General features: G+C 46.6%; 1 protein-coding gene across 3 annotated transcripts in view; it reads left to right on the top strand.

Moving 5' to 3' along the window:
• Positions 1-23,068, top strand: part of NCAM1 (neural cell adhesion molecule 1) — a 295,792-nt gene that overhangs the window by 217,315 nt on the left and 55,409 nt on the right. For all 3 annotated transcript variants that reach the window (NM_001308484.1, NM_001308483.1, NM_001010950.2), the window contains 6 exon segments: positions 12,958-13,032; positions 14,761-14,979; positions 15,907-16,050; positions 16,471-16,608; positions 18,083-18,200; positions 18,635-18,801. In NM_001308484.1, coding sequence (NP_001295413.1) covers positions 12,958-13,032; positions 14,761-14,979; positions 15,907-16,050; positions 16,471-16,608; positions 18,083-18,200; positions 18,635-18,801 — 861 coding nt within the window.

The raw sequence follows: 23,068 nt of genomic DNA, 5'->3' as shown, positions 1-23,068 counted from the left end.
GCTTGGGTTTTGTCATCACCTCTCCTTACCTAGGAAGCAGGCACGTAACTCACAGTCCAGTGATGTTTGGGATGGCCATTGTTCAGACTGGGGGGGGGTCTTAGGGTGCATATGCACTGGAAATACCCAAGTAGGTTTTTCAAAAAGTATCATCTTGCCTAAATGGACTCCATGAGAAATGCTCCGTGGGATGCAAATCTATGTGCAGACCACACCATGGAAAAGTGGAAAGGAGAGTCATGGCTTATACTCTCTGAGAATAGGTTGAAATTTGGAGGCCGATCCGCTGCCCCCAAGGGAGCTAAGGATCATGTGCTCTTTCCTCTCTCTAGGCATTTACTCAGCCAATTCCAGCCTGTTAGTAGACTTGGTTGTCAGGCTGTCACTGTTTAATAGCTTTCTATAAGATACTGCCATCTTTAAAGGCCAACTAGCGATGCTGACAGCTATAACTTGTTTATAGAAATAAAGTCACCTTGCCTTGTTGCAAAATAAGGTCTAATGCACAACCAGGGGGCACATATTCATTTGTGTCGTGCTTTTTCTTCTTGGATGAAGTTTGTTGCTGTTTTTGTTGAGAGAATAGGGCCATGTCTGTCTGTCTTATGGAAGTATGTAGAAGGCTAATGACCCTGAGGCTGTAGTGATAGGATGGAGAGGGAGGTGATGGAAGGGGAATAAGAGCAGGGACAAAAGACAGGCCTGTTGGAGATCCCAGTGTGAGTGAAGCGAGTGGTCCATCCTGTCATGATCCATGCTTCAAAGAGTCCTGCTGAGTTACCCCCAGGATAACATAGCCTGATAGCAGGCAGATATGTTACTCATTATTGCACCCGTGACCCTCCCTGGCTGCATTATGATGGCCATGCAGTGTGCTTTTTGGAGGGGAGTTTCTTACTCAGATAGAAGGGACCTGAAACTGAACATGAAACAACCTTATCACATGTGAACTTCTCTCATTTAAAGATGACCAGGTTGCCTGTGGTCTTAGGGCTTCTTGGTTTTATAGCTACCAGTCCAGTTTGGAATTGAAACTAGTTACTGCACTCCCAAGTTTAGCTACTGTTGGGGCTGATTCTGTTTTTAAAGAAGGAAAATTCGTTGACCAGTGACCTCAGTTCTTGGTCACTGTGACCTGACACTGTTTTGAAAGTTCAAAAGTTAGTTCCTGGAAGGGAATTCATGGTCCAGAGAGACAGGGTGAAGAAGGAGTATGTGTGTGGAGTGTGTGTGTGTGTGTATGTGTGTGTGTGTGTGTGTGGAGTGTGTGTGTGTGTGTCCTCCCCTGTGCCCTACCCAAGTCCCTTCTGCAGATTTAGTGCTGAAACTGTCAAGCATTATCACAGCAGACCCTGGTGAACTCCCATTGCCCAGAAAGGGGACCTGATCTCCCAAAGTTCAGAGGAAGTTTTCCAGAAACCTCCCCTAAAGAGAGAATTTGTCTCTTGGCAGATTTTCCTTCTTTTGAGATAAGGATCCATGTGCAAGAAAGTTTAGTTACTTGGTTTTAAAGTTACTCATAACTAAAGTTTGTCATCTTGACGGAAAAGTTAAGAAGCATTGCGTCTGTGAAATCCTTCCTAAAAGAAGATTGGGCCACCATAAGATGAGCTTGGTTTGTGTTTGTTTCTAATGAGTGAACCTTGCATCTGCCCCTTACCTTTGAAATGGCTCCTTGGGATCCCACTCATTTTGGTCCTTGAACATCAAAGCCCATGACGACATGGGGCCATGGAGCGGGGAAACCCTCTTTACTGTTTCTGTCTTTAATTTCACAGACTAGGATTCAAAGGTTCTCCTACCTATTGGATACGGCAAAGTGAGAGTGTCAAGGACAGTTGGGTTTGGATTGGGGGAGGGAAGGATCCTAAGTGAATAATGAAAGAACTTCATAGTGGTCGCTTAAATAAAAACTTGTTACAAAAACAAAACCCAAACAAAAACTTATAAAGGCTATCTCAAGAATCTCATTCCATATTTGACTTTATGACTTGATAGCAGTTCCTTAGGGTTGCAACAGTATTCTGGACAAAAAAAGGGAGCGTAATTAGCACACACAGAGGAGGTCCCAGCTATCAAGATGAGTGTAACATTGTGCATTGGGTTGTTTTTCCCCCAACCTTCCGAGCCCTCCTAACAAACTCTACCCTAACCTTTGGTTCATTATAACTTGAAAAGACTGATACCGACCTAGAGTACAGCCGGAGACCCTTGCTGTTATTAGGCATACAAATCATACAGTAGAAGTACCAAGAATGAAGGTAGCAGCCTGGGACTAGGGGAAGGCTTCTGCAGCGCTTCTGGGTCTCTGAAATCATGCTGTGTGAAGACAGGAAGAAGACATAAGTGTAGCCAAAGGACTTTTAACTGAGAATCAGAAAACAATCTTATGGGTAATTCTATGGATGGATGGATCATAAGGTTGACAGACATAATACCACAGTCTCAGGATGGAGATGTACTTTGGATGTGCTGGGCCACCCATGGCCACCATTAGCTGCAGCCCCTAATCGCCTCTTGTCTCCCCAGCCTCTCCTGGCTGCAGCTGCTCTCAGCTCTCAGTTCCCAACAAGCCGTAGAGTTGGATGTGGCATTTCAGCTCTTACCCCATAAAGTGGTGCCAATGACAGCTTCCTTATTTGTTCCTAACTCAGGAACACAATATGATTCTTTTCCAGATTTATGGATGTACTATTTGTAAAACAATTATTGCTTAATTGGCTCAGTTTTCTTTTGTTCTGTCCCCTTCAAAATATTGTGTAATGTGGTTCTATGTGTCATCTGTGTGTCAGGCACCATCTGATTGGGAGTGACGATGGCTAAGGGAGTAGAGAATGGATTCTCCACTCAGGAGAAAAGACTGTGGCCTCTAATAGAAATCTCTTTATCATGGATGCTCTACAGACAGCCCCTTAAGGGAGTGACTCTCTGAGCCAAATGACCAGATCCATGAATAATCCATTTCAAATGCACACCTTACAGATGAGCAAAGACTCAGCCACAACATGTGTATCACCAAAGAACAATTTTCATATTAACATTTTAGGAAAAAAAAAAAAACATTTTAGTAAGAGGTGATATGGCTTATCCAGAATCCAAATTGGGGGATCAGGAGTAACCAATAGATGGGAAAATCCATCTCACAGCCTCTGGCCTGATCCTGCTGGTGGCCGCCACCAATGTTGAGTGCTTAGTGGCAGCAGAGGAAGGCTACAGGTGGGCATAAAGGCCAGGCCCATGGGGGATGGGGGTGGGAGGACAGAGAGGATTCAGTTTGGAGACAAAGGCAGGGCTATGGTAGAGAGGGATGTGTGGCTGGTGGGCCCAGAATTCAAGATACCTATTTCCAGCCCCCCATGAGAATCACTATATTCCAGGGTCTGAGTGGAATATATCCCCAAGTAAATAGTATTTTTCTCTATTTATGTCCTGAGCTCATCTAGCACAAAATCAACCCCTTTTCCATGAAAGTTGACTTTGAGACCAAGTAGTACATACTTAAGATGAAGGATTATGGAGCCAGATCTTCAAGGGTTCAGATCTTGGCTTGACCCGTTACGGGCTTTGTGACCTTGGGCCAGTTACCTAGCCTTTCAGCTCCTTGGCTTCCCTGTTTGTCCCATAGGGTAATAACAGTACGTGTCTTATAGGATTGTTGGGAGGCTTATACAAATTCAATAAAGTGCTTAGTAGGGTGACTGGCACATAATAATTACTATATATTTATATATATATATATCTTTGATTGAGAGTGTGAATTTTTCACATGACAGAAACCAAATTTAACAACTCTTTGCACTGGTTGTTTGAGAGATTATAAGCCTTTGTATCTTCAATAGCCCAGATGTGCTTAAAGCTACGAACACATAAGGACATTTTTGAAAGACACGGGCAGGATCTAAAATTCTCAGGATGAAGTTGCACGCCAGCATTCTCTAAATTTCTATTTTCTGGGTGTAAAGAATACAACATCTGCAAACAACAGCTGGACAAATATTAGAACATATAATTCCAACTTATTGCCATGTTGGCAAAAGCTGTAGGGCGGGAGAGGAACAATTCGCCTTTTATCAAAGTACCTTTTACAGCTGGAAGAAAAGAAGTGAGGTGAGTCATTTTGTGAAGGCAGCATCCCAGGAGAGCAGACCTAAGAAAACATTGTCGAGGCATCCTGGGCACAATCAGATAGCATGCAGCAATTTATTAAGAAGGCCTGGGTTCTTGAAGCAGATTAATAGATTTTACGTTGCTCATCTGGAGAACCTTAGCTGAGTTCCAAAAACCTATTTGTGTCTTTGCCCAGCACTTCAGTAAGCCAGCTTCATGCAAAGTGCTGGCCTGGAAAAGGCAAACCATAGGAAGGGCAGTCAGAAAGGGAAGCAGGGAAGCTGAGCTTCAGTTAAAAAGTGACCGTCATGTTGGAAGTAGCAGGCGTTTTTAATTGGCTTGGGACAGGACAAGCAGAGCACCTGCCATTTGTCTGCCTTTTTTAACTACGCTTTAATAGAGCAATTCTCTTACGTGATGATGCCTGCCCTTTGGGGACAGAAGTGAGACTAGGGCAAAGCAGGTAAAGCAGCTACTAAGGACACAGAGAGGAAATAAGACACAAAAGCAAGAAGGGCCTCGGGGCAGGAGTCAGCACCTGGAGCTGACACCATGGGTCCGGGACTTTGCACCAGGGACCCTCGACTGCTGCCCCTGGAAGTTTCCCGTCTGTAAAAGGAAGGGGTTGCAGATTACACATCAGGTCCTTTCTGGCTCCACTCTTCTTTGTCACTAACAACTCTGCAGTCCTGGCCGTGAATCCATCTTAGTGGAAGACTCAGAAGTCACAGTGTAGCCAGACCCTCATTTGCCACCTCTTGGCACACACGCATGCCTTCAGCTGTGTGCTCCCAAGGGGCTGTGGAACATTCCTGCCTTCACCCCTTGTGGACTGAATAAGGCTAAGCTAATGCCCACTTGGGAAAGATTTCATTCCTCGTCTGGAATCTGGCCCTTTTGAGACTCTATGAGTAACTTAGAACTTTTTGTTGCTTTGGAGAAAAAAATATGTATAGGAAATTCTTCAGTGTATCTTCTTTCTTTATGATCTTCTTCTAAGACAAACACACAAAAATAAACAAGCTTCTTTTCATCAGAGCCAGGCTGGCTTCTCCCCTGTGTCTGATCTGTGGGTGTAGTATGGGAACTATTTGGGTCAGTTTTGGCCTGCTTAGTATCATTTCGTCTGACGACCCATTAAAGATGCTCCCGAGTGCTCCCAATAAGAACTGCGTGCCTTCTTGGGGATGGGGATAGGAGGTGGGAGTGAGGGCCTGGGCACCAACATGAATCTGTTACTTCTGAGCAAATTAATCTTCTTGCCCTATATCCAGAAGCGTAGGTCACTGTGATGTGACATCAGTCACATTTTCCACCTGCTAGGTGGTTTGTGGGGACAATAATCATGGCTTAAAACCACTGACTTCTTTCTTTCTATAAAAGTAAACCATTTGATCCAACCTAACAAAATGCTAATTTGACCCAGGGACCTGGGGAAGCCAAGAGAACTGAAGCTGTTACATGCCTTGGCTCTGTGTTCTGACTTGAAGTCGGTCCCATGAAACGGAGCCGGTATCCAATTAGCCCCGATTCCCAGCAGTTCATATAATTTATAATGCTAAGAAAGAGAGCCTCCTGCTTCTGGCATGTGATTTTCTGCTGTTTGACTACCAGAACTCCATTGGATAGAATGTTCGGGGTAATGGGATCATGTAGGCTTCTGTTAGGCAGTGATGCTTAGGATTTTTTATTCCTTATTATAATATCTATTATAGTATCATAGGACATGGAAAACTGAAGAATTTTACAGCCATATTCACCTTCTCCACACCTCCCCCATCACTTTGGAATAGCCATGGGACTTGAGGATGCTAAAGACAGTTTTCACTAGAACTACTTATTGCATGGGTTTTTTAAGGAAACATTGCCCAGTTTTGATGGGTTTATTAAAATGAAAGACTTTGGAAATCTGTCTATTACACGCATCCAGCATCTCCTTCAAGTGAATTTGATTTAGAAATGTCTGTATATGTCTACAACTTGTGTATATGGCTTTATCTTGACACAGGGAACTTTGGTTTCTCCATTCTAACGTATAAAGAGTGAACCTTCTACCACCCCCCAGAGTCATCTTTCCTTCCTTTCTCTTCCAGTCTTGAATTCTGCTCTTACACATCTGCTATGTGCTGGTGTTCTCAATCAGGAAGGACCACAGCTTTCTCAAGGGCTTCCTTCACTCACTAGTCTGACTGGCACACTGGGGGAAAACGGGGATCCAGATCCTGTGGGGCCTTCACACAGATGGGTTCCCAGGGGTTTGGTAATAAATTTAGTTGGCCTGGGAACCCTATGTAGATTACTTCTGCTGTTTAGGTTTAGATGGGAGTTAGAATTCTCAGCACTTACATGGATGGGGCCCCAAGCATGGCTTCTGGATGGTTTAAGTTGCTGCTATAGCCAGCTTTAAGCAATGAGGATGTTTCCAGTGGTGGTTAGAATATGGTCCGCCTTTGTCATGACATTATACAGAACCTTAAGCCAAAACCTCTGAGAACACAGTAGTTCCTTTAAAATGACACTTAACTTTTGGGTTAATGTTTGAAAGTGAAACAGTCTCCCTCATCTTCCTCCTCTGCCCAGCTACTATCAACAGTAGCTCAAGCCAGAATCATAGGACTCACGTGTCAAGTATGGGTGAGACTCCTTTGTGATTGCTAATTGTTCATTTGTTTTTCTCTCCCCAGATGAGATAACTTTACCTATGTCTAGCTGCTTTTTGCAACAGTAGCAATCTGACAAGTTGCATTGTTCTACACATACACATTTTTCTAGGCTCACAGCAGATCTACTATATATACACATAGCTACAAACACATGCACATGTATCGTAATAGGGGTATGTGTCTACAAGTAGTCTATAAGAGGTTTCCATTATCTTATTCCCACTACAAGCATTATTGGGGATTTTTCTTGTTTGGGGTATGTGTGTGTATAAGTTCAAAATGCTATCATATGTGTACTGCCATTTAAAAAACAACTAACAGAACGTGACCTGGTGTTTGGTCATTTACATCCATTACTTTTCTAAATCACCTCAAGATCCCATTGAGACAAATAGGGTCGTTATGCTCATTTACAAATGTGGTGAACAGGTTCTGAGATTCTCCTAAAAACTCAGAGTTACTTGATGTCTGAGCTGGGGTTTGGGCCAGGGCCTTTCTGACTCCAGACCCTGACTTCTTAACTATGGCTGACATAGTTAAATGTCTCCTGACATTTAATTATCATGACAGTCTGGCTACAAACACAGTCTTATCATCATCTCCATTTGACAGATGAGAAAACAGGCTAAGGTGAAGTGGTTTGTCTGGAGTGCCTGTATTATTGGGTTTTTGCCTTTGGTTGAATTCAGTCATCTTATACCAATAAAGTTGTGACTGGCAAGTAGAATATCCTAAATTAGTGTAGAGGGTGGAATTGGGCCACCTGACAATTGAATTATTCAGGAAGGTTACTTTATCTTAAATCATCGCTTCCCTCAAAAATTGTGATCAAATCATTTTCTTTGGGAAGGGATATTAATAAAGATTTGTTAATAATAATAATAAATAAGCATGAAAGTTTATTATGTACAGATGCTATTCTATAGCAATATATGTTTCACATATAGTAATTCATTTTGTCTTTCCAACAGCCCTACGAAGAGGGTTCTGTGTATCCCCATTTTACAGATAAGAAAACAGAGGCACCAGGAGGTTAAAATACATGGGCAAGATCATACAGTTACTAAGTGGCAAAGCTGGGGTTCACACTCAACAGTCTGGACCAGAGTCTTGGGCCTCAATCATTCTCCACGACTGCCATGTTGGTTTTGGTTTTACTTTCATTGAGTTTGGTTGGTTTAGTAGTGAAGTTATCCTGTATTTTTTCTCAAGTACTTTGCTAATAATGGGAACAAACTGCCGCAGGAAAGTGAGGGCCCCTCAGTTGTTATGCTCCTGGTCTAGACATCAGGATTTCCCATAGGTATGGTCACATGAAAGGGATTTAGCGTTCAGTTATATTTGGAAAATAAAAAGCAACTCTCCATGGAAGTGGTGAAGTATGATGACATTCAAGGTTCATTTCTAGAACAATAGCTAACAAAATAAATGAAGAGTGACACCTTGATGCCTTTTTCAAAAATTCTTAGCTCTTATTAAGTAGGTTCTAGAAAATTCCCTTACCTGGTGCATAATCACTGATCAGATTAATCCTATGTTGTTCACCCTTCTCTTAAATTGGTGACCAGGGCATCTTCTTACCTTAGTTCTGGACCTGCTGCTTTTCGGCAGTCTATCTTCCTCGGTAATCAGTGTCTTTATCACCATTTAACAAGAAAATATTTTCAATTGGCCGTGGGAGAGATCTGGGTTTTATTCTGCTGTTTCAAAAGAAAACCAGTAAAAATCAAATTGCAGCAAGGAGTTGCTGACTCAAGTGAAATCTGTGGTCTCCTTCTTGAAATCAGAATAATTTTTCTCTGTTGCTTTGCCTTGGTTAAGATTTCCATCTCTCCTGATAAGTGCCTTAGCATGTTTTATGAACTGAAATCCGAATTCACTTTTCTTTAGCAACTAAAGAAAATTCTCTTGCTTCTGCTAAAAAGTTGAGCATTTCCAAACTTCTTTCTATATCTGAAGCTGTTTGCTAAACAAGTTTGCCTCTCTTTGAACAAAGCATCGATTTTTAAAAAGTTTTTACACAGAAAACATGTTTGAAACGGTACAAATCTCCCCTGAGTTTATTTTACTTTTTAAAATCAGATGAGGATGGGGGCAGGGTTCTTAAAAGAACCCTTTTTCTGTCTGCTCACAAGGGATAGAAAAGTATGGGAGAAATATCTGGAGCTTTGGACTCCATCCAGCCTGGGTTGGAATGTGGACTCCACCGTTACTATTACGTATGGCTCTGAGCCTCCACCTCCCCATCTGTGAAATAGGATTTCTATTTACTATGATCATCTGTGAGCAAAGAGGCCAGTTAGAATTAACCAAGGTAGAAATGAAGGCAGCAACTTGACTATGTGTGTCCGCTCTGCTCTTTGTAGCCCATGATTTGGAAAGAAGCAAACGGTAACTAATAGGTCATAACGAACCTATGAGATGGCCAACTAAAGGTTAGTGGTAGTTGTGAGGTGTGGGAGGAAGAACTGGAGCCTTAGGATCAGATGACTTTCAATTTTAACTGTTCATTAGCGGAGTCACCCTAGGCTAGTTATTTTGCTTCTCTGAGTGTTAATATTCTCTTGTGTAGGATGAAGACCATAAGGTAGGCCTTCTTATGGCTCTGAACTATCGTGAGCATCAGACAAAAGGAACAGAGTACGCTTTGTAAACCAGAACCTGTGATTTGGCTGCACGGGGCCGTGGGGGATGAGGACCCTTCGGGTCCAAACACCCACACATGTTAAGTGTATATCTCTGAACGCATCTAGGCTGGAGTAGAATCACATGTGGCATTATTGCAGAGCATTTATGCAAAGCAACAGTTGAGATATCCTTTCTGGGAGGAAGGTTTTCCCAGGTTTCTTTAAAGGTATGAGTTATGCCTGGTTAGGAAATTTCACTTATATGTGCAACTGGAGAAAGGCAGAAAGTTGAGGCAGGAATTTTTATTGCAAACAATGAAAAGCCTAATAGAGTAAGAAAGGACGGGGCACCAGGAAGTAGAGAGGAGGAGTTTGGAGAGTAGAGCAGGATTTCCACGTACCATTATTAAACCTAATAATTCAAGGTTCAGCGTTTGGGGAAGAATAATCAGCCATTGTGCTACAGTGGAAAACATCCAAGCGTTGACTTTCAGAGAGTCTGGGGTTCCTCTGGCCCTGCTTTGACTCTGGCGCTTTGAAGGAGGAATCATACTATCTTTTCCATGTGTGCCAGGAGTCTAAATGGATATGTCTTCTTTAAAAAACTTCTGTGATGATGAATGTGTGCGTGGGATCTGGTTAAGCTGGGGAATTCCTTTGAAATTCTTGTTTCTGATTGCTCTCCATGGCCCAGAGAAGGATACTGGCCGCATTTGGGTATGAAACTCTTGAGCCTCGCCGTGTTCTCTGGCCCCTGGAGAGTCATGTTCTGTTTGAAAAGAGCTGAAAAGACGAAGGCTGTTTTTTCACTTGGGATAAGAATATCTTTCTCAAAGCAGTAAGGGCTCTGTGAGAATAACAGGATCCATATGTTGAAGCTGGCTGCTAATGCTCAGCATATGGGCCAGTGAACCTTTCAGGCAGAAATATGCCTCCAATTCTCTAAAGAATGCCCCAGTAAACTCCAGAAAGGACCATTACTTAGGTGACGGATGGCATGGGCACAGCTCCTGGGCTTTCATGGGCCAATTGTTCCGTGGAACGTGAGCCACAGACAGAATGGAAAGGTCTTGGTTGGCCTGACGATGGATGGCGCTGGCCTGTAGCCCTCTCTGTCAGGCCCTGTACCCCCCAAATACCAAGGGCTTTATGTGCTCTGGGCTTGATCCATTTTGTTAGGGGATAGTGAATCTGAGCATTGTTCTTCAGGTTCTCCAGATTGTTCGTTAAACCAAATGAAAAGAAACTTAATATCTTTTACTCACAGGGGCAGTGTTGTAATGGAAAGGATACTTACCTGGGAGCCAGGTGGCTCTATGGCCACCACCACCCTGGCCCTAAACAGAGGTGACCTCAGTGAAGTCACTTTGTCTCTTTTTCTCATCCGGAAAATGAGCAGGTGAAACGTGGTGCTGGTTGGGATTCCTTCTGGCTCCCTCCGTGTAGACCTGAGTGCACCTCGCTCTGTCCAGAGGAGGGTGACAGAAGCAGCACAGCTAGTGAGTGACACCCGCACTCAGGAGCCATTGCAGCCCTGTGTGCTACGTGGCATTTCAGGGAAGGTAGGGGAAGCCCTTCGGGCGCTCTGTGACGGTGGGATCGCGGGCCCCATGAATCATCGGCAGTAAACCAGTGAGGGAGTGGCTGGCTGCCCCCGGATTACTACCGTGTTTCCTCCAAACCAGCATTTGGAAGTCTGTGATCCCCCCTCCCTTGTTCTCACAGTGGAGCACTCGGCCTCCTCTCCCGGCCTGAACCCCGTGCCTGACTCCTCACTCGTGCCCTCCCTCCTTCCCTTCTCAGCCCCTTTCTCCACCAGGCCACCCACCTCTCTGTGCCTCTGCTGCTTCCCCGTGGCCTGTTGGCAGTGAGAGAGCCCACGCACCCAGTAGCCGGATGCTCCTCGTGCTCCCCTTCCCAGCTCCAGTAGTTGGGTGCTCCTCGTGCTCCCCTTCCCACCCCCATGCTCCCAGCACCCCAGTAACTGGGTGCTCCTTGTGCTCCCCCTTCCCAGCCCCATGCTCCCAGCACCCCCAGTAGCCGGGTGCTCCCCACACTCCCCTTCCAAGCCCTGTGCTTCCAGCACCCCCAGTATCCAGATGCTCCCCCACACTCTCCTTCCCAGCCTGGTGCTCCCCATGCCCCCCTTCCCAGCCCAGTGCCGGCCCTCTGATCCCCCCTCTGCCCGGTGCTCCGGTCCCTCCATCACAGGAGCAGAGATCTGAGATCTGCTGCAGCTCCTCCGTCCCGTCTCCATGGCAACCAGCAGGCCCTCGCTCAGCTGTGCAGAGAAAATGGCTGTGCTAAGGAAGCTTCCCGAGTCTGGTACCCCGGCCTGTTGAGCCCCAGCCCCTCCGTATCAGTTTTAAGAAGTTGCATGCATTGAACCAAATGTCCCTTTGCTTTTAGCTTCCAGATTTACTTTCCCCGGGAGGAGGGGAGGCAAAAGGAAGTTGAAGCCAAATGGATAAAAGCATTTCTTTTTCCTACCCTAAAACTAGATTTTCATGAGGAACAGTTATCTGCCCTGAGCAGATATACGAGGAACTGAATGAATACAGCCATCTGTGGGATCCAGCGCAATGTATTTCGTCTTATCGGCGGGGTGGAATGACAGAGCATGGGCATATTCAAATAAAAATTCAGCGCAAGTAGCCAGGAGATACAGGAATTCCTCAGGGCACAGACTCCAGCATTTCAGGAGAGCACCTGACTAATTGGAGTGATGATGTTGTATGCGGTCTCCTCTTTCGGAGGGAGGGGTGTGGGTCCCCTAGTCATGAGGCAAGGTGAGCATTTGGCATCCCCTGCTTCAAAATCCATCTGGATCAGGGCACCTGGGTGGCTCAGTAGGTTAAGTGTCTGCCTTTGGCTCAGGTCCTGATCCCAGGAGTCCTGGGATCAAGTCAGGCTCCCTGCTCAGCAAGGAGTCTGCTTCTCCCTCTCCCTCTGCTGCTTCCACTGCTTGTATGTTCGTTCTCTCTCTCTCTCTCTCTCTCTCTCTCTCTCTCTCTCTCTCTCTTTCTCTGTGTCAAATAAAGTATTAAAACAAAAACAAAAAACCAAATCCATCTGAGTTATCACAGTGAATCCTCCATAGTCATGATGCACGGTGACATGGGAAACTGGTAGGAGACCCCTGTCAGAGGTCTGGAGGCACAGGCTTCCCTCGTCACACCATGGGGACACTTCAGGTTTGATACCCAAAAGTAACTGATCTCTTATTTCCATGAATCCCAGAAGTGCTGCTGTTTAGAGCAGGACCCTTAGCCTTCTGATGGGGGTCAGAAACATGTAGAGTGAGGGGATCACCCCAAGTCCCCCAGAGGACCTCGCACAATCTGATAGTGGTTCCACAGGGAATGATCCAGACCATGGCCATTCCTGGCTTCAGCGTGGGAACCATGGATTCTTTGATGGTGACAAGATCTCAATCCAGATGACATCCTCCCTTTATTCTCTCTTAATGTGAACTGGGAGACCCCAGTTTTGAATGAAAGCTCTGAGTTTAGTTCTCAGAAATCCTAATGTGTGTCTCAAATGGACGTTTTCTCTTTCAGTTTCTCTGCAGGTGGATATTGTCCCCAGCCAAGGAGAAATCAGCGTTGGAGAATCCAAATTCTTCCTATGCCAAGGCAAGTGCCCTGTGCCCGCCCCCACACCGAGGGAAAGGCAGCCGGAAGAGCAGAAGCCCGCGGCCCGCTTGTGCTGGCCTGGCCCTGCCTGGAACTGCTTTTTTGCAGGGTCGGAAGTGTGACCAGAGAGCCAGGGAAGCTCTCAGGCCCTCTTCCTCCCCCTCAAAGGGCTTCCCCGACACAGTGAAGTGTGTCTCCAGTCTTCTGCATGGTGATGGAGGAGGTCTAGGGATTTTCTGGGGGAAAGTCAGTACACTTCCCAAAATAGCAAATCACTCCAGATCCCCTGCTCTGTATCCACCTGGAGTTCTGTGAATGATGTTGGAGAACAGTGCGGCCTCAGAAATCATGCTTCAGGGGGTCAGTGTGAGGCTTATTTCTTGGAATCTCCCAGGACAGGAAAATCCAGGAAAGTCTGACACTTGCCTGCAAGGAAATTGAGTACCTGTGTCCCTTTTGCCATGAGGCTGTGGGTCCCGGGTGTTCCAGGTCTGTTGGGAATGCCAGTCTTCTGTCCCGTGGCCCCCACTGGAACTCTGGGGTGTGTCAGTTCTGGTGTCCTTGTTTTGGATTTAGAAAATTTGTCCCATTTCCACAGCTCACATAATCACTGGGAAACGTCCCGTGGAGGAAAAGCTCTAGATTAGGCTTTGGATTCTCCGTCTGTGGCATGACTGGGCTTCAGATCATGGAAGACCCAGGGAAGTTGAGCTGAGCTGGGTGTAAACTGTGACATTTAGCGAGCAGCTCTCGGCAGGGAGGGGCCTTTAAATGCGATCATGATTTGCGTTGGATGAGGTGCCTTGTGGCCGCCGGATGTGTTCACTCCAGCTTTGCCTTCATTACAGCAATTTAAATGATCTGGAGATGCAGCCATAGAGCCCACAGCACATCTTGCAAATAGCGATATTTATTGAAAACATGATGGGCCCTGAAAGGAAGGCAGCTTCATTTCCATACTAAGCATCTGTGCAGGGCTGGGTGGCGTGGCCCCGGGAAGGGTGCTGCGCAGAGAGGCAGGGCGCAGCCGTGTCGGCAGGAGCCCAGAGCCCCTGTTCTGGCTCAGTGTCTGAGATCTCGCGAAGCAGCAAGCATCTGCCCCTCTTTGGTGCCCGGGGAAAGGATGCGTAGTGATTCTGGCTGTCTTCTTTGCAGGATTTGAGGAGATGAATTTGTCTGTCTGAGACGGGGTGCTGAAGTGACAGTCCTGCCAGTTTGTGCCGGCAGACGCTAGAATAAAATTGGTTGGGATCCACACTCCTAGACTAGCTGGTCTCTTCCTCTCTGGAGACCACACTCGAAGCACTCAAGAACAAGCTTATTAGTTGGCTCAGACTAGCCAGATCTGAGCTTGAGCTCAGATCCTGGACACGAGCGCCCTCCGCGCCCTATTCTGTGAAGCTGTAGCCCCTCACTTAGAGCCTGGCACAGTAGGTCCTCCACAAAACGCCTCTCCTCTTCCTTCACTAAGGACAGGAGTACTCTCAGAAGTAGTAGCACAAGTGCTTGTCGAGTTCTTTCCACGCACTGTGAGCGATATTATGTACGTAATAAGCACAGAAGCCGGAGGAAGGCGGTATCACGTCCTCAACATAAATGGTCTCCCTCCCTGGTCATCAAGCCTGATGACCTCTCACTTGGTAGCTCTTGCTGAGTACCCACAGTCACCCGGGAGGGGACTTGGTCTTTTTAATTCCCGTGGTTTGAAAATAATCTCTTCCTCTTTAGTGGCAGGAGATGCCAAAGATAAAGACATCTCCTGGTTCTCCCCCAATGGAGAGAAGCTCACTCCAAACCAACAACGGATCTCCGTGGTGTGGAATGATGACTCTTCCTCCACGCTCACCATCTACAATGCCAACATTGACGATGCCGGCATTTACAAGTGTGTGGTCACTGGCGAGGATGGCAGCGAGTCAGAGGCCACGGTCAACGTGAAGATCTTCCGTAAGAGCCTCCTCTGTCTCCTTCTATACTCCCTGTCCTCTCCTTTGGCCAGGAGGCCGTAAGGGTAGCAGACAGAGTGGTATGGCAGCAGAGGGCCCGCTAAGGGCTACCTCCTTTCCACTCCCTCTGGCTTCCCTTCTCTAGATTCAAACTATACAGTTCCCAGAGGGCTGCTAAAGGTTCCCCTTCCCTTTTCCAAGCGTTGGCTAACTATCGTATAATTCAAGTTTTCCCTCTTGTATCACTGTCCCCTGCTGCTAATGGAGTCCGGAGGCTCGGTGGGGTGTGGGGGATTATTATCTGAACACTCTAGGGCACTCACAGCAGGCAGTTCCCATTGTCAGTGAAACCCAGTCTGGAGGTGGCATCTCATTACCTTGTTATCGTGCATCTGTCTCGTTGGCCAGTGTAACGGTGGGTGACAGCTAATGGAACAGTATTGATTGCATAGTATTTGCTGCCATTAAGCCTGCCTTTCATCCGTTCTGTTCTTCAAAATTTTCTCTGCTCTAGGAAAGGTGGCTTTGGGGTGTCAGAGTGGGAGACCGAGGAAGGAGAGATGAGCAATTGTGGTAGACTAAGTGTTCCAGCATTTCATTCCACTTGTGCTTTTTACTTCATTGGCACCATCCCACATGGCAAGGGACACTTGGTAAAGGTACTCCTTTACCGCCATAGACCCTTTGCCACACAAGGTGTGATCAACTTAGGGCTCAGTGAATAGACATTGGTTGCCACATTACCCTACTTATATCAGCTGCTTTGCCTGGCATCTTGGCTGAGGATGGTGTGAGACCCTCTCTGTGCCACCGTATATATGGACTGAGAGTTGCCCACAGCCTGAATCTAAGCAGTATGGTTTTAGCAAAACTGAGTCTGTGGGGGGAACCAGCTGTTTTCCCTCATCTTCTCTTGTTCATCTTCCAGAGAAGCTCATGTTCAAGAATGCACCAACCCCACAAGAGTTCAGGGAGGGGGAAGATGCCGTGATTGTGTGTGATGTGGTCAGCTCTCTCCCACCGACCATCATCTGGAAACACAAAGGCCGAGATGTCATCCTGACTAAAGACGGTGAGGCCTGAATTCCCTGGCAGTTGCCCTTACCCCAAGCCCCTGGGTCCCCTAGGGGTACCACGCTAGCCAGCCTCTGAGGCATTCCAACTCAAACTCAGGTTCCAGTGTCCCACAGCCATAGGCACTTTCCAGATCCCCAGTGGGTCAATGTCCGGAGCTTGTACATTCAGATACTTGACTTTCTCTTCAAAGAAAAAGACAAAATTCCAGTAGACTTGTGCTCTTGGCTCTATGTCCTTGTCAGGGCCACATTTCTTGATTACAGCGTCAAGCCCCACCCCCACACCACCCCACTGCCACGCCCCACCTCCATCCCAGAAGATTTCAGCTAGGGAGGAAGAAGGGCCCTGCAATCTGCTGCAGATGCCAGAGTTCTCTGACTGACCCTTGGATGAACCCACCTCTTGTCTCTTCTAGTCCGATTCATAGTCCTGTCCAACAACTACCTGCAGATCCGGGACATCAAGAAAACAGATGAGGGCACTTATCGCTGCGAGGGCAGGATCCTGGCACGGGGAGAGATCAACTTCAAGGACATTCAGGTCACTGTGAACGGTGAGGAGATCCAGTCTTCCTCCTCTCTCCATTCCTACAATGTGGTTCCGCTATATCGTCCTCCGTAACCTCCTCTTTGATCTATGAAATAATTCCACTCCTGTGTGGAATTTAAGAAATAATGAAAGGGACCATAAGGGAAAGGAGGGAAACTGAGTGGGGAAAAATTAGAGAGGAAGACAAACCATGAGAGACTCCTAACTCTGGGAAACAAATAAAAGGTTGCAGAAGGGGAAGTGGAGGGGTGGGGGGGGTGACTGGGTGACAGGCACTAAGGAGGGCACATGATGGGATGAGCACTGGGTGTTATACTATATGTTGGCAAATTGAATTTAAATACAAAATTTTAAAAAATAAAAATAATAAAAATAAAAAAGAAAGAAAAAAATAAAGAAATCCCATTCTGCCTCATGCATCCATCTAGTTGAGCCCCCCCCCCCCCCTTGCTGGTATAGCCTCTGGCTTATTTTGTTTTTTCTTAATACACTTGCCTTTGGGTCTCCCTCAACTCCTCAACTCCGGGGATTTCTAGTGCAATTCTTGAATGTCCTTCATTGTCTTAGGGCACGAGAAACTTTCCCCCTGCTTTCTAATAAATTCTTATTCATCCTTCATTGTCCTTGATGCTACCGTAATCATGAGGTTAGTCCCTTGATTCAATGTGCAAAGAAAATATTATAATCAGTTCAGTCCTCAGAATAGTCAGAATCACCGGCCATGGGCTTATTAATCTTAATCTGCGGTGTGTCAAATAAACACACCCGTGGAATCGAGCTGACATTTACAAGATGTTTACAGGAAATCATAATGTCAGTACTAAAAAAATAAGCAAATCGTGGTTGAATTGTTTTGGCTATTGATATATATTTTTTGCCAAATTCTCCCCCTCTCATTCCTTTGGTAAAAACTGTTTGTGCACAAGGTTGTTTGTGACAGTCCCAGAGAAATGTCACTCAGTGAGCTGGTGCATTTCAAATTGGTGTTAACCATTTAACCACCAAGCACAGGCGTTTTCAACTTTTTCCAGTATCAAGAGCCCCCTTTTGGATGTCAAGTTCCACTTAACCATGATAGTAGTAAGATTAATATGCATTGATTGAGAAAATACATAATGATAAATATCTACTATAAGTTGAAGACTATTTTAAGAGGAATAAAACATATCAATGTAGCTTTTAAAGCTATGTTATCGAGACACGACGTTATAATATATTAACGGTACATATAACGAGATTTTGTGTTGTTGAAAAACACTGATGCATGTTTGTGGGTGACTTATTTATTCTGTTTAGAATAATTACTTAGTACACACGTGCATTTAGATCCCTTATCCTAACTCCACAGCTGCCCAGGACTCTCGACCTCCAGGCTGTGACCCTCTGACCCTAAGGTCCCCTAGAGGTGCCTTCTCTCCAGGCCACTGGGTTCCTCCAGGTTTTCACAACCACCCCTGACAGCTCTTTTTTCCCTTCAGTGCCACCCACCGTCCAGGCCAGGCAGAGCATAGTGAATGCCACCGCCAACCTCGGCCAGTCCGTCACCCTGGTGTGCGATGCCAAAGGCTTCCCAGAGCCCACCATGAGCTGGACAAAGTAAGAAACTGGCTCATGCCTTCCATCACGGCCTAGTGGAGGAGGGTGGACCATGGAACCTGCTCCATGTTGGCGTTTCAGTGGAACGGGCATAGGCTGCTTGGGAATATCAGCTCTAGGTGCAGAATGGATTCTTATCTGTACGCTTCTCTTGCCTTGTGCACTGGATCCCTTCCAGTGGGGCAGAACCAGAGGGCGTGGCCTCGGAGGCCCCCTTTGGAATGTTCGTAGGCAGTTCATAGCCCTTGGACAGAAACAGAGGTTTGGGTAGAGGAATTAAAAGTGTATGTGCAAGTACAATTTGGCGTGTTGACCTTCTGCGAGGACCGAGTCTTTCCCATGGGCTCAGTCTGCATTTTATGGAAACAGATTAAAAGCAAACATCTGACTTCTGTGGTCAAAATTGTGGCACTTTGCATTTCTGCACCGTGTAGGGAGGGGGAACAGATAGAGAACAAGGAAGACGAGAAATACATCTTCAGCGATGACAGTTCTGAGCTGACCATCAGGAAGGTGGATAAGAACGATGAGGCGGAGTACGTGTGCATCGCCGAGAATAAGGCTGGAGAGCAGGATGCGTCCATCCACCTCAAGGTCTTTGGTAAGCACGGTGGGGGTCAAGGTCGTTGCTCTGCCACACTTCCTCTTACCCTGCACACTCAGTCCTCCAGCAAGACCCCGTCCTCTCTGCCTTGGAGTCTCTTCCAGGTGTAACCACGTCTACCAGCTGCACCCCCTAAGCCCAAGTCCATGCCATCCTCCCCCTCTCCTGGTCAGTGACACAGCCTCCCAGCTGGCAGCCTGCCGCCACCTCGTGGTGCCCCCAGCCCCTCCTTACTGTAGCCAGAATGACCTCAAGCACCAGTCCTCTGTTTAAAATCCTCCCATGGCTTCCTGTTGCAAGCAGAATCAAACCCAGACTCCCTGCCCTGGCCTGTGAGACCTAACCTGAGCCAGCCCCTGCCTTCCTTTCCAGCCTCACCTTTTCCTCCACTTTGCTCCACACTGAAAACTCTCCAACCACTCGGGCCTTCCTTCTGTGGCTCAGGCAACACTGAGCTTTGTTCCTTGTCTTCGAGACATTGCACTTGATACTTCTTCTGCTTGGAATGTCATTCCCCGACACCTTCTCTGAGCCACCTCCTTCTGCACCGTTCAGATCTCAACTCAACCCGCCTGCTCCCTGAATCCTTCCTGCCCTGCCCTGGCTAACGCACCACCGCCCCCCACCCACCTCCACTGAGCACTTCCATGGGTCTTACCGTGTCTTCTTCACCTCACCTGTCATACCTGAACCGGCCTTATTTACATATTTGCTCTGGGGATTGTTGTCTCAAACGTCCCACAAAGTATATAAACACCGAGAGAAGCAGCGTGCTGGTTATTCTCTCTCTCCTGCTTTATCTCTGCCACTCCAAACAGTGCCAGTCTTGTGAAGGGCCACGGTAAACATTAGTGACCAGCCAGCTGGCTAGCTGGGTCTCCCTTGCTTCTTTCCGTGGCCTGTGTGAAGTGGTGCCATCAAAATCACGAGGGGAGCCCCTGTGTCTCTACTCTGTCTTTATAAACTCCGTTAACTTCCATTCATTTAGAACTGAAGTGCATTTTGACCTGACCTTGAGAAAAGAATTTGTGGCAGAGAAATGCTTAATCTTATGGCTCTCAGCAGTTCTCTGTTCGTGTGTTTTTAAAAAAGACATGGGGCACCTGGGTGGCTCAGTCAGTTAAGCATCCAGCTCTTGAATCCTGAGATCAGGCCCCACATCAGGCTCCAAGCTAAGCATGGAATCTGCTTGGGATTTTCTCTCTCTCCTTCTCCCCCTGCCCCTTCTGACTTCTCTCTCTCAAAAACATAAAAAATAAAAAAAAAAAATAGACAAGTAAGCTGGTCCACTGTAGGTGGTCTAACTAGGCGCCAGAGAGACAGCTCGATTCATGTGGTTCCCAGTCACTCCAGTGTGTGCCTGGGGAACCTGCTTGGGACCTGCTTATTTAGCCTGATTGTAGCCCTTTGAAAGATCAAGTGCTTCTGTGCAGTTGGACTTGCTAATCATAGATGAATCTTATTTCTCCATTCATAACAGTTGGGCTTAGAAACAGGTTATCAGTTTGGTTCACATCAACTGGATATACTGGAGAGTGAAAACTAATGGTCTCGGAAAATACTCTTGACAGTTTTTTTTCTCTAATTATTTGCATAAGGGAAGGAGGAGCAATTTGTTTGATGTGAATGCAGCACAGTGCATATGACAAGGAGATGAGTCTTGAAATGAGTAACCATCACTTGTCTTGGGAAAGTCCTAGATGTTAGCCCCATAAAGTAATAATAATACCCAACACGGAGCAAGTGCTTAGAGTATGTAAGCACTGTGTGAAGTACTGTCTATAAACTGACTCTCATAATCCTCAGCACAACGCTGTGAGGTAGATTTCATAATTGTTCCTATTTTCCAAATGAGGAAACTGAGCCCAGAGAATTGGGTGACCTACCCAGCGGAGCCAGGATTCCAGCCCAGGCAGTTGGCTTGTAAGTCCTTTGCCCTGAGGTAGCAATGGAGAGTTACTACTCCACAAAGCTCAACTTAACACACACTGCCTCTGAGTTACAGATGGAATGGCTAGGAATACTGAAGTTAGCATATCCCTCACCATGGATGGCATGGTTTCTCTGCGGAAATACACTCAGTTCTGGTTTGGCTGGTCAGGAACAGATCTCCATTTCTCTTCCAGGCCTTTCTGGTTCTGGCCCAGGACGGAGACATGGGCAGTGAGTCAGGGGCCAGTGTAGACTAAAGAGTGGGATAAGGTCTAGGGGAGGAAGTAACGAGGCAGGGAGTGTCGGATATAGGAACTGTGGCAAGGCAAGATTTGTCTTTCTACCTGCCTCCATCACCCAGCATCCCGTCCTGAGACACACACACACACACACACACACACACACACACATGCACACTTTCTTCCCCAAGACCGCAGCTGGGACAATAGATGCTAATCCAGAAGAGCAAAGAGAGGAGAGATGGCTAGATTTGTGCAGAGACAGGTAAGTAAACCACAGACTCCTAGAGACTCCCTCCCCAGAAGCCTCCAGAATGAGAGCCCTCCTCTGCAATATCCAGGGAGAGTTCACATAGCCTCCTTGGCTACTCCTTGGAGTAACCTGGTCCCTCACATCCACATGGCTTTTCCTCTCCATTTCACATTCATAACCTCCTCTCCCTCCTCCTCTGGCCTCCCTTGGTTTAGGAGATTGGTAGGAGGGCCAGGACCCTGGGTGGGGAAGGCTAGCCAGGGAGGGTTCCTTCTTTCTTTTACTGTCTGTCCCTCCCCTTCCCCTTGGCTTGCCATGGGGACCTCCAGCACTAGGGGAGAAATGGGGCAGGTTCCCCAGCGATGGCCCAGTTGGCAGCAGTGAGGCAGAAGAACAGAGAATCCAGTAGTTCGGATAGTAGAGAAGGGCTCAGAACCCCTGTGATTCAGGACGGGAAGGCAATTAGTATGTACAGGGCACATCTAAATTAGAGCCTGCCATAATTGTACCTTACCGACATCATTTTTCCCTAAGAAAGGGACTTGTTCTAGCATGCATTGCCCTAGTTATCAGCCAGGAGCTCTTTTTACTAAGTAGTTACATCCTATCTTTCTTTAAATTTGGCAGTGAATTTCCATCGCTTTTCTCCCCACGGGCCCTTCTGGAAAAGTATTTTCGTCTCCACATATCCCTATTATGCTCACACAAATGCTTTTGAGGTCTCCTGCTGCTGTGGGCTGAGGCAGGTTCACCAGTGGATTTGCTTAACTGACCCCTTCGGACCAAAGCAGCCTGCGTGAGTTTTAAAGCCTGAAGGGAGGTGCACCTGTCATATCCAGCCTCTCCATTCAGAGAAGAAGGGCCCCACAGCCCTCCTTGGGTTGGGGATGCAGGAGCCTGGATTGGGATGGGAATAGACAAAACCATCTCTCAGCTGCAGAGCGCAGAGCCATGGACATGCCAGAAGAGGAGAGCCAGTGTGCTTGGGAGACTCCCAAGGACAGCTGTGCTCACGGGAGGGTCTGTGGGGAGAAGTGGGATGGAATGATCTGAAGCATTAAGTCCCATAGCAGCAGGTGGAAAATGGAACAGGGATCCGAAGTCAAGGGCCCCGCAACAGACACTAATTAAGATGGTGTAAGTACCATCTGAAGACAAAGCCTGGAGCTACTCCTCTAGATGCTGGTGTGCAGAGGGAAGTGACCCTGCAGCTGTCCCTGTTTGCCTAATGATGCCCATTGTCCCAGGGTGATTGTTTAGAGTATCCCTTTTTCATTCTCAAGAGTGTCCTGATTTGGACAATAAATTATATTGATATTCTAACTCCAAGGCAATATTCTAAGCCCTCAATTAGTTCTGACAATAGCCTTGCTTTTGTAGTGCTGACAGGTTAGGTCATTAGTGAGAAGCTTGCCTTCCTTCCAGCAGCCCTCTGTAGACCATACAAAATTAGCTCTTGTTAATAATGTTTTTAGTAAGAATATAGTTTGCTTTTTTCTAAAGATTCGTATCGTACAGTGCATCCTCGGTAACCCTCTAGGAAATGGAACCACTAAAGCAAATATTAATAGATGTGAACTATCCCCTGTCTCTCTTCTATTCACCTTTTGATGCCAGGACAAAGTGCTAGGGGTCAGAAGGCCAGCAAACACTGTCTAGGTCACGATATCCATCTAGGTTTCAAGAGGCCAAAAAATTCAGCCTTCCCGTGACTGCCTCCAGACCTCCAAACAACTGTTCAGTTCAGTGAATTCAGTCATTTGGCTGAATTTTCTTTTATTTTTTTAGCACTTTTCAATCTGTGATTTTAGCAGTATAGAAATTCAACTTTTATTTTATC

Source organism: Canis lupus, chromosome 5, assembly GCF_011100685.1.
Source record: "Canis lupus familiaris isolate Mischka breed German Shepherd chromosome 5, alternate assembly UU_Cfam_GSD_1.0, whole genome shotgun sequence".
In the NCBI taxonomy this organism is placed as follows: Eukaryota; Metazoa; Chordata; class Mammalia; order Carnivora; family Canidae; genus Canis; species Canis lupus.
Note: the sequence above shows the minus strand (reverse complement) of the source record. Positions and strands in the feature narration are given on the sequence as shown.